Raw genomic sequence first — 14,347 nt, 5'->3', positions numbered from 1 at the left:
GTGCAACTTTTTGGTGATGGTGCCGATGAGAGGAGGAAGATGATGATTTTATGATGTAAACTATTAAACCATGCATCAATGATTGTCATTTGGTAGTTTGTTTGGAAGTTGATTGTGTTCTTGTTGTCATAAATTATGAGATGTCAAATGATAGATTTAAAGGTTGGGGTCGAGACAAAGACTAGAGCCCTCAAATCCAATCCTTAAAGCAGTTTAAGGGTTGGGTTTGAGGGTTCTAGTATTTGCCCCTGTTTTTCAATCCTTAAAAGTGTCAAAAAGTGGCACTTCTCAACCCTTAAAACTGCTTTAAGGATTTGAGGGTTTGAGGGTTTTACTAGTAATGCTCTTACAAGACCTAAAAAGACCAACCTCCAACATCGAAACTACTACATGGACGACAATTTCCAAACAAAGTGTGCACAATAGAGGAATGGACGGTGATGTCCAGGTGTGCACTGACGGCTTGATGAGATGGGTCGTCTGCAAATCGTCTACAGCCTATCGTGTGTATAGCATCTCAACGCTGTACTCCAAAGTTGGCCATCGCCTCCGCCCTACGCCGCGCCCCCAGGGCGGCGGCGGCCGCGCGCGCCCTTCTCGCCGCCCTGGGCAGCCCACGCAGCGGACGCGTCGGCCCTCCCCACCCTCGCGCGGCGCCCGTCGCCCCTCTCTCCTCCCTCTCCGCCCCGAAGCCGAGCGCCGTCGCCGACGCCCAACTCCTCCGGGTCATAACCTACGAGATCTCCCGCGCCCAGCTCGACTGCAGGAACCGCAACTGGGTAACCGCCACGCCTCCTGCACAAGGCTCGCCATCTCTCTCCCCTCCACTGCAGATGATTCGGGGAATAACACTGGCTGATCTGAAGATGTAACAATGGATTATCTCCTGCCAGGCGAAGGAACTAGGGGAAGGCTTCCCCTTCGAGATCAGAGACAAGGAGGGCACCAGCAGGATAACGCTCACGAGGACCCATCAGGACGAGCGGATCGAGGTGGAGGCGCTCCTGCCCAGCCCCGTCGCCGGAGCTGCGCAAGACGACGGCGAGCAGGAAGAGGATGACCAAGCTGAAGACGGCAAGAAACAGAGCCAGGCCGGTGGCGGTGTCCCAAACCAGTACTGCATCCCACTCACTGTGAGGATTCGCAAAGGAGTAGGAGCGGCTTCATGCTTGGAGATCGGCTGCCGCTCCTACCCCACGGGGTTCGTCATCGAGAGGCTGGAGTTTGGATCGAGCGATGAATCTGCTGGTGGAACTGCTTTCAGGTAATTGGTGTAATGCCCTTGCGGTGATGGTTTGTCATGGCTGTTCTAGGTTTGCTTACACTGGGTTCACATCACATTGTTTGCAGCGGCATTCCTGGGGAGCTTCAGAAGGCTTTGCATCTCTACTTGGGAAGTAGGGGCATCTCGGCGCATTTTACCGACTTCATGCATGCTTACATGATAACCAAGGAGTGCCATGAGTACTTGTCCTGGTTGAGAGAACTCAAAGGTCTGGTAAAGGGTTGAATGGAGTGGAAGTTCAGGTTTATTTCTTTCTATCTGGGTGGTAGTTTGGACAAATGGTACTGTACTAGGAATGCATTCCTATGGAACATGAGTCCTGCAGAAATGATGTGAGATGGGGCCTAGAATTGTAGTATAACCTTTGTTATGTGGCATGTTAACATTGAGGCAAATGCTACTACAGAACTTTGTTTTAGCTGTAGTTGTACTGGGCCTTGGTCATGGACTGCATTTGGTTGTCAAGATTAAGCGAGGAACTGACCACTGCAACCATCTCTTCCTATAATATTTCGCAGTTTCACTGGTGCTACATTTATCGAGTACTCCTACAAATCCTGGTGAAAAATGCTTACCACTCTGCTGCTTGTTTGGTTTGAAGCTAAGCTGCTGCGAGTATGCGCCTTACCACAAGAATAAGCCTACAAAGTTCGTTACTCCCTCGCGCCTTACCACAAGAATAAGCCTACAAAGTTCGTTACTCCCTCCGATCCATACGAAAGTTGTACAAAAGCAGCATCACTATTAAACTTCTGGCAACCATAGGTGTGACAAGCTTTGATTGAGATCCAAACAGCCCAATGATTTGAACCGAATGTCATCTCAGTCCAAATTCCAGAATCGTATGATTAACCAGGCTATATCTACTTTTTCAAGCTTCGCCCATGAAATAATTAAGGCATTCATGATTTGTTCAGTTCGCTGGTTAAACCTAAGGGATGCACGTCTACGCAAACAACATACCTCACATCAATTAGCTTACTATGCTGGATAGAAACATGAGAAAACCATGCATTCACAGCAATGGATTGTACAAACAAAAAAGAGCTTCACATTCTTGCTAACCACCGTTGTTGTACAACACGGTGGCAGAAAGTTCACCAGGTGCAAATTTAGATTGCAAACTTAGTAACTTCGCACTGGAACGCACACAGTGAAATTCCCTTAACTACACAAGTCAAAAATCTTGAAAACAGACACTCCCAAGGTCTATCAAATCTAGGGTCAATATGTATGTAGGGTGAAACTAGTCCACTGCCTGGTCCTCAGAAAGATGAATGGCAGAACAGAACGACGGGGACACAAAGAAAACATCCAGCTCACCTGCTAAAAGGAAAAAAGAAGTGTGTCAAACAGCTTGCCCACTTTACTATAGAGTACTCAATAACATTAAAAGCGTGGAGTTGTTCAGAAGGGTGTAACGGAATATTTGGAAGTGGAATTGAGGATATGCAGTTCGACAAGAGTAGCCGACCTGAAGCAACACAGAATAGATCTCAGGCAAAAAAGAAAACTTTGATGAACAGTGCCAGAGCAAACTGCAGCACTGATGCACTTGCGATCAAAGCCATCATATCAGCTCCTTCGGTGCATTCCTTCAAGTTTAAAAAGATGAACCAAGATGATGCACCACCAGCACCAGCTATGATGACCCAGCGAAGAAATTCCACAGGAATAAGTAGCAGTATCTGAGGCAAAGAAAAATAGCAGAGCAATCTGTGTTAGACAAGCAAGTCACCCTTTGCATGAAAGAATAGAGTGCTAGCCAAAACATGGACAACCATAACATTACATGGATTATTACTTTGATAGAGTCAATTCTCTGACTAGATATTCTTTACATTATATATAGTTGCATCAATGAATGAAAATTCTCACGGAAGTTCAATAAAAGGTACGTACGCAATGTGCTACATGTTCTTGCTTGTAAAAAAATATAAATGTACTGGGATAGAACTTAAATACTTACAGATGCTGGTACGAAGATAAACAGAGAATAGCCCCACATACACCAAAACCGGATAAGGCTTGGGCGTGATCCAAAGTACTGAAACAGGAAAAAGAATGCAGCAGGTACCACGATAGCATAACCGTACATGACTGATGCCGCCAAACTGAAATAGCTAACATCAAAGTTCCATATGTTCAGATCACTTTTCCTTTGCATTAGATAAGTGGCAAAGTTTCCGAATGCAGCCAGCATGAATATCAGTGTAGTGGTAATCCATAAGGGCCCATACCTGCAGAATAAAGAAAATGATTATCACAGATCGAAAAGTAGGCTCAGAGATAAAATGTAGTCATAACAATGCAGTAAGAAACTCAAGTGCAAAAGTGGGTGAGGAGTTCCTTAAAATTATGACTTGTCGTGTTCCCTTAAAAATTATGTTGCTAGCATAACAAACCCCATTCTGCTATACAAATTACAAGTTACAACATATATCTGTTACACCATATTTGGTATTTCTCTAGAATGTCTATTAAATTATCGCACTTCCCCAATAAAAAAATTCATCTGATGCTAGTGCTAGTATTGCTTCACTACACAATTCTGGCATGTTCCAACAGTGCTCTCAATAATACTGCAGCATGTGCATGTGCTGCAACTTATGATATCACTTGAGTGTAATGATCTTTGTGAATTGCCCATATTATGAGCTATATACTTGACCATTTGCCTCAAATCATTTACTACAGACTGTGGTACTTAGAACTCAAAAATTTCAAACTTGGAAGCAGGTAGAAGCTTGGCAATACACTTACATGTCAGGATTAGCATCTATCTTCCTGAAAAATCCCTCCATTGGATAAACTGAACTGATAAGTCTGTCAACAACGACATCAGTATCAACATTGAAATATGGAGTATAAGAGGCAACATTGAAGTATCCTTTCCAGTTTGTCTGTGTTTCTACATCTCCACCTGCAAAGAGGGTAAACAAAGACTTCAACATAGAACAACAGGTGCAAAAGAAACATCATCCACATCACCACATGCAATTTAAAATGAAATATTGAGAAAAATCCTATCATCTATGCATTGTCTGGGATAAAGGCCAAAGTAACAAACAAAGAACTAACGCACGATAGTGCTTTCTTTGGACTGGAGACTTCTAGAAAAATCATAATTACATTATTTTTCTGAAGACCTAAAAATGGTGCGCCGTAGGCAAACAATAGCAGTCATGAAATGCACAATATTATTATCATGTGCTCCATACAGCAGCTATGGTACGCAATCTCTATGACTCATGCAAACAGAAGTTGCTATAAGCTCTATATTAGTATTTTGCACATGCAGCTTTAACAAAGTATTACCAGGATATATATATATACATACTAATATCACATCGGGACGGAAACCATGGGGAGGCCATGTCCTTTGTTCAAGATTTCTCACACCAGAGACATCACAGCTATACTCAGGCCCTTCCGGACTGAAATCTATAAACCCTACACTTGGCCCATTGGAATGTAAATACAATCACATAAGCAAGTAAGATATCCACTTCGCATCCCACCAAACCAAAATGTATCCGCACACATTACCCTGGTACATCGTGTATGCAGAGCTGGATTCATTCGAATATTGCAGACAAACTAATTACTGTGGATGGAACACGCTGATAATTAATTTAAGAGGCCAGTTCATTACCTAGAGGACTCCCTGGAGGCTGGTAACCTCCTCCGTTGGCAGCAGGAGCAGGCGGAAACTGCTGCAGGCGCGAGGTGGCAGCGGCATTTCCAACTGAAATGTAATTAATGGCAATTAATGTAACCTCAACCAAGCAGCGGCAGCGGCAGAACTAATCTGAAACGCACGCGCGCGCGCGCACGTACCTTCGGCCGGGGCACCGGGCTTCCTCTCATCGGGAGCCACAACCACAGCCTGCAGATGCAACAGAATCGATCACCCCAGCTCAACAACAACGCCAACCCTAGCGAGACGAGATGCAGGAAACGATTAGGGGGGAAGGGCGTGATCGGTACGGGGACGGAGCCGAGGAGGTGGCTGGTGGGGAGGCTGGCGTAGCCCTCGTCCATGGCCGCTCACGCGTGGTCGCTGCAGTCGTCGCCTATCGGCAGCTGCGCATGGCCGCGTCGCGTCGCCGGAGTGGGGATTTGGATCGAGGATTTTTGGCGAGTGGGGAGGGGATGAGGGGGGAAAGGGGAAAACTCTGCCGTGGGGAAGTCGTCGTCGCACGGCCCTCGTGCTTTGCTTCGGAAAGAAGGAGGTCACACCTCGTGTGGCTGTTTTGTTTTTTGTTTTTTGTTTTGTTTTAGAAACCCTCGTGTGGCTGGTTTTTATTTAGGGTAATATCTAGATTTTATTGATCAAAACCACATGAAGTGAGATAGAAAAAAGATCGTGGGGTTAAAATCAAACATGGCGCCCCTCGTGTGACTTTTTCTTTTTTTAGACAAACTCCAAAGCTTTTTATTCAGCCGTCACAATGTTTACACGGACGAAAGGAAGTCATTCCGACTGACCCAACCACACATGCCTGCTAGCCGGTAGGGATAAAGCATGCTTCGTGAGCTTGTGAGTCTCGACATTCGAGCTCCTAAATTCATGACTAATGTCGGTGTCCTGGGAACGGGGGTACCTAGACTTGCCTGTCTGCGGCCCACGGCGTGGCTCCACCGGCGGCCTGGTGCGGCCCATTATCTGCAGCGACAATTCAAGACTCTCGCGAGGGGCCAAGCCTTGCGAGGCGGGCGACGCCAAGACCTCCCAGGGGCAGCCTCACTAGGCTGGCTCGTGAGGAGCGGAGATATCTATGCAAGGGGCACCTTGTGAGGTTCACGTGACGTGAGCCATGATAACCAAAGTCAGGCGTGCGCCAGCGGACGCAGTGTACCAGTTTCCTCTTTGGTGCTAAAGAGACAGGCGCAGGCGAGGAGTCCCGAGGCATCAGGCAAAGATTTCCTTATCGGTGCAACAAGACCAAGGCCAGCAGGACGAAGGTCATCATGGAGCCCACAGCGGCATCACTACCAGAGTCTTTGGCATGTGAAGACCACCTTTTATCAGGATAACTTGTATTGGTTGTCCCCCTTCAAACTTGGCCGTTGTTGGATCCCTTTCCGCCTAACATTTGGGAAGAGGATCGGGGCCTCTATAAATAGAGCTAGCCACCATCATAGCAAAGGGGAGGTCATTCGGACCATCCGCACACACCAGCTCATCGGGCTCAAGAACACCTCTCCTCAAGAGGCAGTTCATCCATTGTACTAATTCATCCCAAGCCCTCGAGGCAATCCACCACCACTACATTGGGGTAGGGTATTACACCACAACGGTGGCCCGAACCAGTATAAACCTCCGTGTCCCGTGTTTCTTGGGTTCGTCGAGCTCGGCCTTGAGATCATTGTGCGAGCGAGATAGATAGATAGAGAGAGAGAGAGATTATTTCGTGCGCACCCTAGTGTTCGAACCTCAAGGGTTAGCCGGAACCCAAAATCCGACATTTGGCGCGCCAGGTAGTGGTGCGCCGAAGCTTCGCCTCTCCGCTTGCTTCGTCCTGCTCCCATGGCAGACGTCACTCCTCCGATTAGGCCGGCGGGCACCTACGGATGCGCCGCGGCCATCCGGGCCTTCACCCTCGCTTTGCGGCAGGTGTGGTGGCCGCGCAAGTTCAAGCCAGAGATACCGCCCCACTATGATGGCGCGACAGATCCAGCGGCCTTCCTGCAGACGTACGAGGAGCCCGTTCTCGAAGCCGGAGGCGATAACCAGGTCATGGCCAACTGGTTCCCCATGGCCCTGGCCGGCGTGCCACGCGCCTGGCTGCTCAGTCTGCCAAGATCCTCGATAGCCTCCCAGGAGGAGCTGCACGGTCTCTTCGTCGCGCGCTTCGTGGCACAGGCGCCCCCCGCCGTAGTAGCCCTCCTTGGTGGTTCGCGGGCGCCGCCCTCGGATCGCCACGTCAAGTAGTTCATCTGCCAGATGGGCGCCGCCCGCGTGAAGCAGGGGGCTCCCCCGGGATGGGCGGCGCGACATGCCGACCTCACCTTCAGCTCGGAGGACCACCCAGCAATCACCACGGGTTCGGGCGCGCTCCCAATGCTCTGCACACCCACCATCTGCAACGTGGATGTGACTAAGACCCTCATCGACGGCGGAGCCTGTAAGTGCATCTAGTGCCACCCCTAGTTGGTTTTGGAGTATTGACGACAAACCTAGTTGAGGGACTGATGTGTTTGTGAGAATTGCAGGATAACACAGGTAGAAGTCCCTCATTGATTCGGTTTTCCTACCAGAGATGGCCCCTAAAAATGTATGAAGACATTGATGTCAAAGGTGGTATATGAAGATATTCTCATTGAAGACTATGACAAGAGAAGACATCGCATGAAGCCTATGGAGCTCGAAGACTTAGATCTTTTGTAGTTCTGTTTCTTCTTTATTGAGTCATCGGAACCACCGTACTGTTAAGTGGGGTCCAAGTGAACCAGTCAGAATGACTGAAGTGATGCTTAACCAAAACCTATGTCTTCGAGTGAAGACTATGAGAGCGAAACTTGTCCAGAGTCGGACAAGTCAGCTTTGCTTGTAGCCCAAGTAAAGCTGCCGCGTGAGTTTGAAATCTGACCGTTGGAACACGTGTCAGTTCCTTAGTGGCCCAGGGTCATTTCGGACAAATCAGGCCGGGTTGCCTAGTGGCTATAAATAGCCCACCCCCTACAACCATAAACGGTTGGCTGCTCAGAGTTAGAGTACGGCTTTTATCGTTTGAGAGCAACCCACCTCGAAGCCTTTGAGAGAGAATTCCTTGCGAGGATAAAGCCCTAACCACCCAGAGCCTAAGAGTGTTAGGCATCACTTAAGTCTTCTTGTCTGTGTGATCTGAAGACTTATTACACTTGAGGACTGTGAATCCTCCAGCCGGTTAGGCGTCGCGTTCTGAGCATCCAAGAGACATTGTGGATCGCCGGTGAACGAAGTCTGTGAAGGTTTGGGAGTCTACCTTGAAGACTTACCAGAGTGATTGGGCGAGGTCTGTGTGACCTTAGCTCAAGGGGAATACGGTGAGGACTGGGTGTCCTGAGCTGCGTGTTCAGGACTGGGTGTCCGGGACTGTGTCCTCAGGTTTAAATACCTAGCCGCCCTAACCAGACGTACAGTTATCACAGCAACTGGAACTGGTCCAACAAATCATTGTCTTCAACGAGTCACTGGTTTCATCCTTCCCTTCCCTTTACTTACTGTTGGTCCTTGTGAAGTCATTGTATGATTGCACTATCTTTTGTCTTCACTGAGTGACTGCATGTTCTATTTGTCTTCATAATATCTTCCTACCTGATCCTCACTACATTGCTGCTATTAGTCATTGTGCTTTTACTTCATTGAATACTTGACTATGGTTTGCCTAGTGTAGTCTACCTTCCGCTGCATGGTAATAGGTTTATTTCTATCATTTGTCTTTGAAACTTTCACGTTTTGAAGACTTTCATAAAAATCACCTATTCACCCCCTCTAGTCGATATAACGCACTTTCAATTGGTATCAGAGCAAGATACTCCCTTGTTCTGTGTGATTCGGTTTAACCACCTGGAGTTTTAGCTATGTCGACTGCAGGGATAATTAAAGTCTCCGCTGCGTGCCCCGTCTTCGATGGAACTGAATATCCCTACTGGAAGAATAAGATGCGCATGCATCTTGAAGCCATTGACGTCGACCTATGGTATGTCGTCAAGAACGGCGTTCCCAAGGCTGGAGAAGGTGTTACTGCTGCTGACGTCAAGAAGTTCGTTCAACTGGACTCTACTGCCAAGAATATCATCTGTGGTCATCTGACCAAAGGACAGTATGGCCGCGTGAGTGCTTTGGAAACATCTAAGCTAGTCTGGGACTGGCTCTCCAAGGTCAACGAAGGCGTCTCAACTCAGAGAGATCAGAGAATCGGTGTCCTTCGCAACCTCTTCAACCGCTTCAAGCGAAATGACAATGAGAATGTCCAGCTCACGTTTGATCGACTCACTGACATCACAAATGAGCTTCAAGCCCTCGGCGCTACTGAGATCACCAAGCATGAAGTCATCAAGACACTACTGAGATCACTTGACAGTTCGTTTGACACCCTAGCCCTGATGATTCAAGAACGTCCTAATTTCAAGACACTCGATCCGTCTGACATACTTGAGAGGCTCAACACACATGGGTTTCAGCTTTCTCAGAAAAGAGATATCTACGGTCCAAACTATGGGCGAACTCGTGCCTTGAAGGCAAAAGCTGTCTCCTCATCTAAAGAAGAATCTAACAGCAGTTCTGATGATCCTGAAGACATTGGAAAGGAACTTGCTATGCTTGTGAAGAAGTTCCAAAAATTCACCAAGAAGAAAGGTTTCAGAAAGTCTTCACGATCAAGCTCAAGGAATGATGAAGCTTCTGCTCATGACTACAAGAAGAAAACATGTCACAAGTGCAAGAAACCTGGCCACTTTATCTCTGAGTGTCCGCAGTGGGACAATGAGAACAAAAAGAAGAAGAGCAAGGAATATGACTCTGACGACAAGAAGAAGAAGAAATACTCAAAGTCTTCTTCCAAGTCTTCCTCAATGTCTTTATCACACAAGAAGATCTCATCTGGCAAGGCACGTGCGTTTGTTGGCAAGGAAATGGATTCAGAGGAGGAGTCCACTTCTGAGGAGGCAGAGGTGGAGTCTGAGGAGGAGTCTGATTCTGGCGTTGCTAGTCTGGCTACAGCATACGTTGCCAAGTCCATCTTCAACACTGAAGACAATGCCGACACCAATGCAAATGACAAGGACTACTCCGCTCCTACCTACTGCTTCATGGCACGCGGTGCCAAGGTAAACACACGCGCTACTCAATATCAAACATCTAGTGAAGATGACTCTGATTCTGGTTAAAAACCCAGCTACAAAACACTTGCTAAAATTGCAACTGAATAACAGAAAGCTATGGAACATATTCAAAAACTGTTAGACAAAAGCGATGATCTGTTAGGCGATGAAATGACTCGATCTGAGTCCTTAATTGAAGACATAAAAAATCTTCACGTTAAGTATGAGGAACTTGAAAGTCGTCATGAAACGCTCTCAACATCTCATGAAAATCTTTCCTATGATTATCTTCAAAGGAAGCAAGTTCTTGAGAAATTGAGAGCGGCTCATGAAGATCTTCAAAAGGAAAACGAGTCACTTCGCGCCGAACAGATCAGTTCCGCTCAGGAAGGATTTGAACCACCATGTCTTAAATGCATTGAGCGTGATAATGCTACTTGTGTTGCTGAATGTTCTACTGCTGCTACTGTTGCAATATCTTCAACTGTTGATGTGGGAACTAACCCCTCTGCTGAGGATACCACTGCTATTGCTGATGAGAATGCTAGTTGAAGACATTGCTTGAAACAGGGATGTACAAAAGTCTTAAAGGGCATTAGACACTATGTGATGTCCTCAAAAAGCAGATCCTGAACCGAAACCCGAGGAAAGAGGATGTTGGGTTCGTAAGGAAAATGAATGATGATGGCTCTTACTGGAAACCTGAGCAGTACCCAAAAACCACGTGGGTTGCTGCAAAGGAACTTTCAGCAGATCCATCCACTCTATCTGGCTTCACGTGTGCTAACCCCATTGTCATTGATGAATCCTTTGATGCAAACTATAAACTATTTAAGAATCAGAATGGTGAAGTATTTGCCAGGTATATTGGTACTAACTGCAGGAATGGGCTGCCTATGAAGAAGATCTGGGTGCCGAAAAAGTGTTTGGAGAATCTTCATGTGAATGTCATCATGACACCACAAGTGAAGAAGACAAACCCTAGACCACAGGCTTCATACGGTCCAAAGGTTTCATACAGACAGAGGACTCACCTGAGTCGCACTAACGCAAATGTTTTGCAGGGAAACCATACTCAGGCCTATGAATATGAGCGCGGTTCATCAAACCGCCATGTTCATAAGACCAAGAACTATTCTGCTTATTCTTATGAGTACTATTGTCCACCTGCAAGACTTTTTGCTAGGGCTCCAAAGCCAAAGTTCTCAGACGCTGCACTTAGACTTATTGCTTCTAAGCCACCCTTGAAGATGTGGGTGGCTAAGAAAGCTTAACTCTCTTTTGCAGGGAAAGGTCTCCAGCAGAAAACCAAAATCGTCTGACGCTATTGCTGGGGACCTTAAACATCTTGTAGGGCGCAAGATCAAATGCCCGAATGGTCTTATTATGTACTTCGTTCCTGAATCGCTTGCTACTATCCCTATCAGTCCTAATCTGGATCTAAGCTTTCATAACCCACTGGTTCGTCAAATGTTTTTGCTTCACAATTCTCTTCGTGAAGCCTGTCCCCCTAACTGCACTGTAGGGTACGACACCCGCGTCTTCAGAATGGATTATTGATAGTGGGTGTACCAATCACATGACTGGCAAAAGAAGCCTTCTTATGGACTCAACCTTATGTCCATCCGACAAGAGTCACATCACATTTGCTGACACTGGTAAAAGTAAGGTATTGGGTCTAGGTAGAGTTGCAATCTCAAAGGATCAACACATGGATAAAGTCATGCTTGTTGAATCCCTTGGCTTCAACTTAATGTCTGTCTCAATGCTTTGCGATTTGAACATGATCGTAATGTTTGGAAAATATCGCTGCCTTGTTCTAATGGAATCTGACAAGTCTCTAGTGTTTGAAGGGTATCGGAAAGATGATTTGTACGTGGTAGATTTCTCAGCAGGACCACAGCTTGCCGTATGTCTTCTAGCAAAAGCTTCAGAATGCTGGCTCTGGCATCGGAGGCTAGGGCATGCTGGCATGAGGAACCTCCACACCCTTGCAAAGAAGAAGCATGTCATAGGCATCGAGGGCGTCAAGTTCAAGAAAGATCACTTATGCGGTGCCTGTGAAGCAGGAAAGATGACGAGGGCCAAACATCCCTCGAAGACAATCATGACAACCACTCGACCCTTCGAACTGCTCCACATGGATCTTTTTGGTCCCACTCATTACTCAACACTTACTACTACTGCTTGTCTCTATGGCTTTGTCATTGTTGATGATTATTCTAGATATACTTGGGTGCACATAATTCTCTACAAGACTGAAGTGCAGGATGTCTTCAGACGCTTCGCCAATCGAGCAATGAACAACTATGGCACCAAGATAAAGCACATCAGAAGTGACAATGGCACTGAATTCAAGAACACTGGCCTTGATACATATCTTGATATTTTGGGCATCACACATGAATTCTCAGCTCCGTACATGCCACAGCAGAATGGCGTCGTCAAACGCAAGAACAGAACACTCATTGAGATGGCCCGAACGATGATGGATGAATACAAGACTCCAAGAAAATTCTGGCCTGAAGCCATTGATACTGCATGCCATACAATCAATCGTGTTTATCTTCACAAGCTTCTGAACAAGACATCTTATGAGCTCCTTACTGGCAAGAAGCCAAATGTCAGTTACTTCAGAGTATTTGGCGCCAGGTGCTGGATCAAGGATCCACATCACACTTCAAAATTTGCACCAAAAGCACATGAGGGTTTATGCTTGGATATGGAAAGGATTCGCACTCCTACAGAGTCTTCAATCTCTTTCATTATAAAGTGGTTGAAACAGTGGATGTGCGGTTCGATGAGACTAACGGTTCACAGAGAGAGCACCTGCCAAATGTGCTAGATGAAGTTCCATCCAGTGAATCAATCAAACTAATGGGAACTGGAGAAATCATACCCTCTGAAGCTCAACCTGAAGAGGAACTTATCATCTCTGCACCTGATCAACCTGAAGAAAATGCTCAGCCTGAAGACAATCCCTCTAACAACGACAATGATCAGCAAGAGCAAAATCCTCGCCCTGTACATCCTCATGTTGCCAATGAAGTGCAGATTGAGAGAATAATTGATAGCATCAATGCACCTGGTCCGCTCACTCGTTCAAGGGCAACTCAGCTAGCAAATTTCTGTGGGCACTTCGCATTCGTCTCAATAACAGAACCAAGAAAGTTGAAGAAGCCTTCATGGAACCTGAATGGATTCAAGCTATGCAATAAGACCTTCAACAATTTGAGCTGAATAATGTATGGGAACTGGTTAAGCGTCCTGATCCTCGGAAGCACAATATAATAGGCACCAAATGGATATACCGCAACAAGCAAGATGAGCATGGTCAAGTTGTCAGAAACAAAGCTCGTCTCGTTACTCAAGGATATACTCAAGTGGAAGGCATTGAGTTCGATGAAACATTTGCTCCTGTGGCTCGACTTGAATCCATACGCATACTGCTGGCCTATGCAAATCATCATAACATACTTCTATATCAAATGGATGTGAAGAGCGCTTTTCTCAATGGCAAGATTGAAGAAGAAGTGTATGTTGCACAACTGTAACACCCCGGATGTAACTTTCCCTATTTGTACTCCAACTCTTGCCGTTTCCGGCGTTAAGTTATTTTATCTTCTCGGGTTCGGGTCTTTGTCTCTGTGTGTTGTTGTCGTTGTCATGCATCTCATATCTTGTCATCATGTGCATTGCATTTGCATACGTGTTCGTCTCATGCATTCGAGCTTTTTCCCCGTTGTCCGTTTTGCATTCCGACGCTTCATTCTCCTCCGGTGGTCATTTCCAGCTCTCTTTCGTGTGTGGGGATTAAACATTTCCAGATTGGACCGAGACTTGCCAAGCGGCCTTGGTTTACTACCGGTAGACCGCCTGTCAAGTTTCATACCATTTGGACTTCGTTTGGTACTCCAACGGTTAACCGAGGGACCGAAAAGGCCTCGTGTGTGTTGCAGCCCAACACCCCTCCAATTTGGCCCAAAACCCACCAAACTCTGCTCCATGTCCTAGAGCGTTCGATCACGATCGCGTGGTCGAAAACCGCACCTCATTTGGACTCTCCTTGCTCCCTCTATGCCTATATATACACCCCCCTCCGAAATTCGCGGATCCTCTCCCCCCTAACCCTAAAAATCCTAGATCCGCCGCCGCCGGACGTGTCCGGAGCAAGCCGGACAACGTCCGCCGCCCCCGCCGCCCTCTCAGCACGTGCCACGTGGTACCCCGGCGAACCGCCGCCGCGCGAGG

The 14,347-nt window shown here is 46.9% G+C and overlaps 2 protein-coding genes across 3 annotated transcripts; one reads left to right on the top strand and one right to left on the bottom strand.

Annotated features, from left to right (window-relative positions):
* The first annotated feature begins 430 nt into the window (after positions 1–430).
* Positions 431–1,709, top strand: LOC119353954 (uncharacterized protein At2g39795, mitochondrial-like). Its single transcript, XM_037620656.1, has 4 exons — positions 431–448; positions 537–779; positions 894–1,264; positions 1,351–1,709. The coding sequence occupies exons 1-4, from the start codon at positions 431–433 to the stop codon at positions 1,508–1,510; spliced, it is 792 nt and encodes a 263-aa protein (XP_037476553.1). The 3' UTR covers positions 1,511–1,709.
* A 540-nt stretch (positions 1,710–2,249) lies between these two features.
* LOC119281974 (protein YIPF1 homolog) lies at positions 2,250–5,493 on the bottom strand. Of its 2 annotated transcripts, none has more exons than XM_037562358.1 (7): positions 5,276–5,493; positions 5,126–5,174; positions 4,941–5,033; positions 4,049–4,208; positions 3,255–3,525; positions 2,760–2,973; positions 2,250–2,611 (listed from the first exon to the last, which is right to left on the bottom strand). In XM_037562358.1, exons 1-6 carry the CDS (start codon positions 5,327–5,329, stop codon positions 2,782–2,784), a joined length of 819 nt encoding a protein of 272 aa, XP_037418255.1. In that variant the 5' UTR covers positions 5,330–5,493; the 3' UTR covers positions 2,250–2,611; positions 2,760–2,781. The 2 variants fall into 2 exon arrangements, with proteins under 2 accessions (XP_037418255.1, XP_037418262.1); XM_037562365.1 differs by having other exon boundaries at positions 2,250–2,608.
* Between the last annotated feature and the right edge of the window lie 8,854 nt (positions 5,494–14,347).

This window comes from Triticum dicoccoides, chromosome 1A, assembly GCF_002162155.2.
Source record: "Triticum dicoccoides isolate Atlit2015 ecotype Zavitan chromosome 1A, WEW_v2.0, whole genome shotgun sequence".
Classification (NCBI taxonomy): domain Eukaryota; kingdom Viridiplantae; phylum Streptophyta; class Magnoliopsida; order Poales; family Poaceae; genus Triticum; species Triticum dicoccoides.
This window is presented reverse-complemented; position numbering and strand designations above follow the sequence as displayed.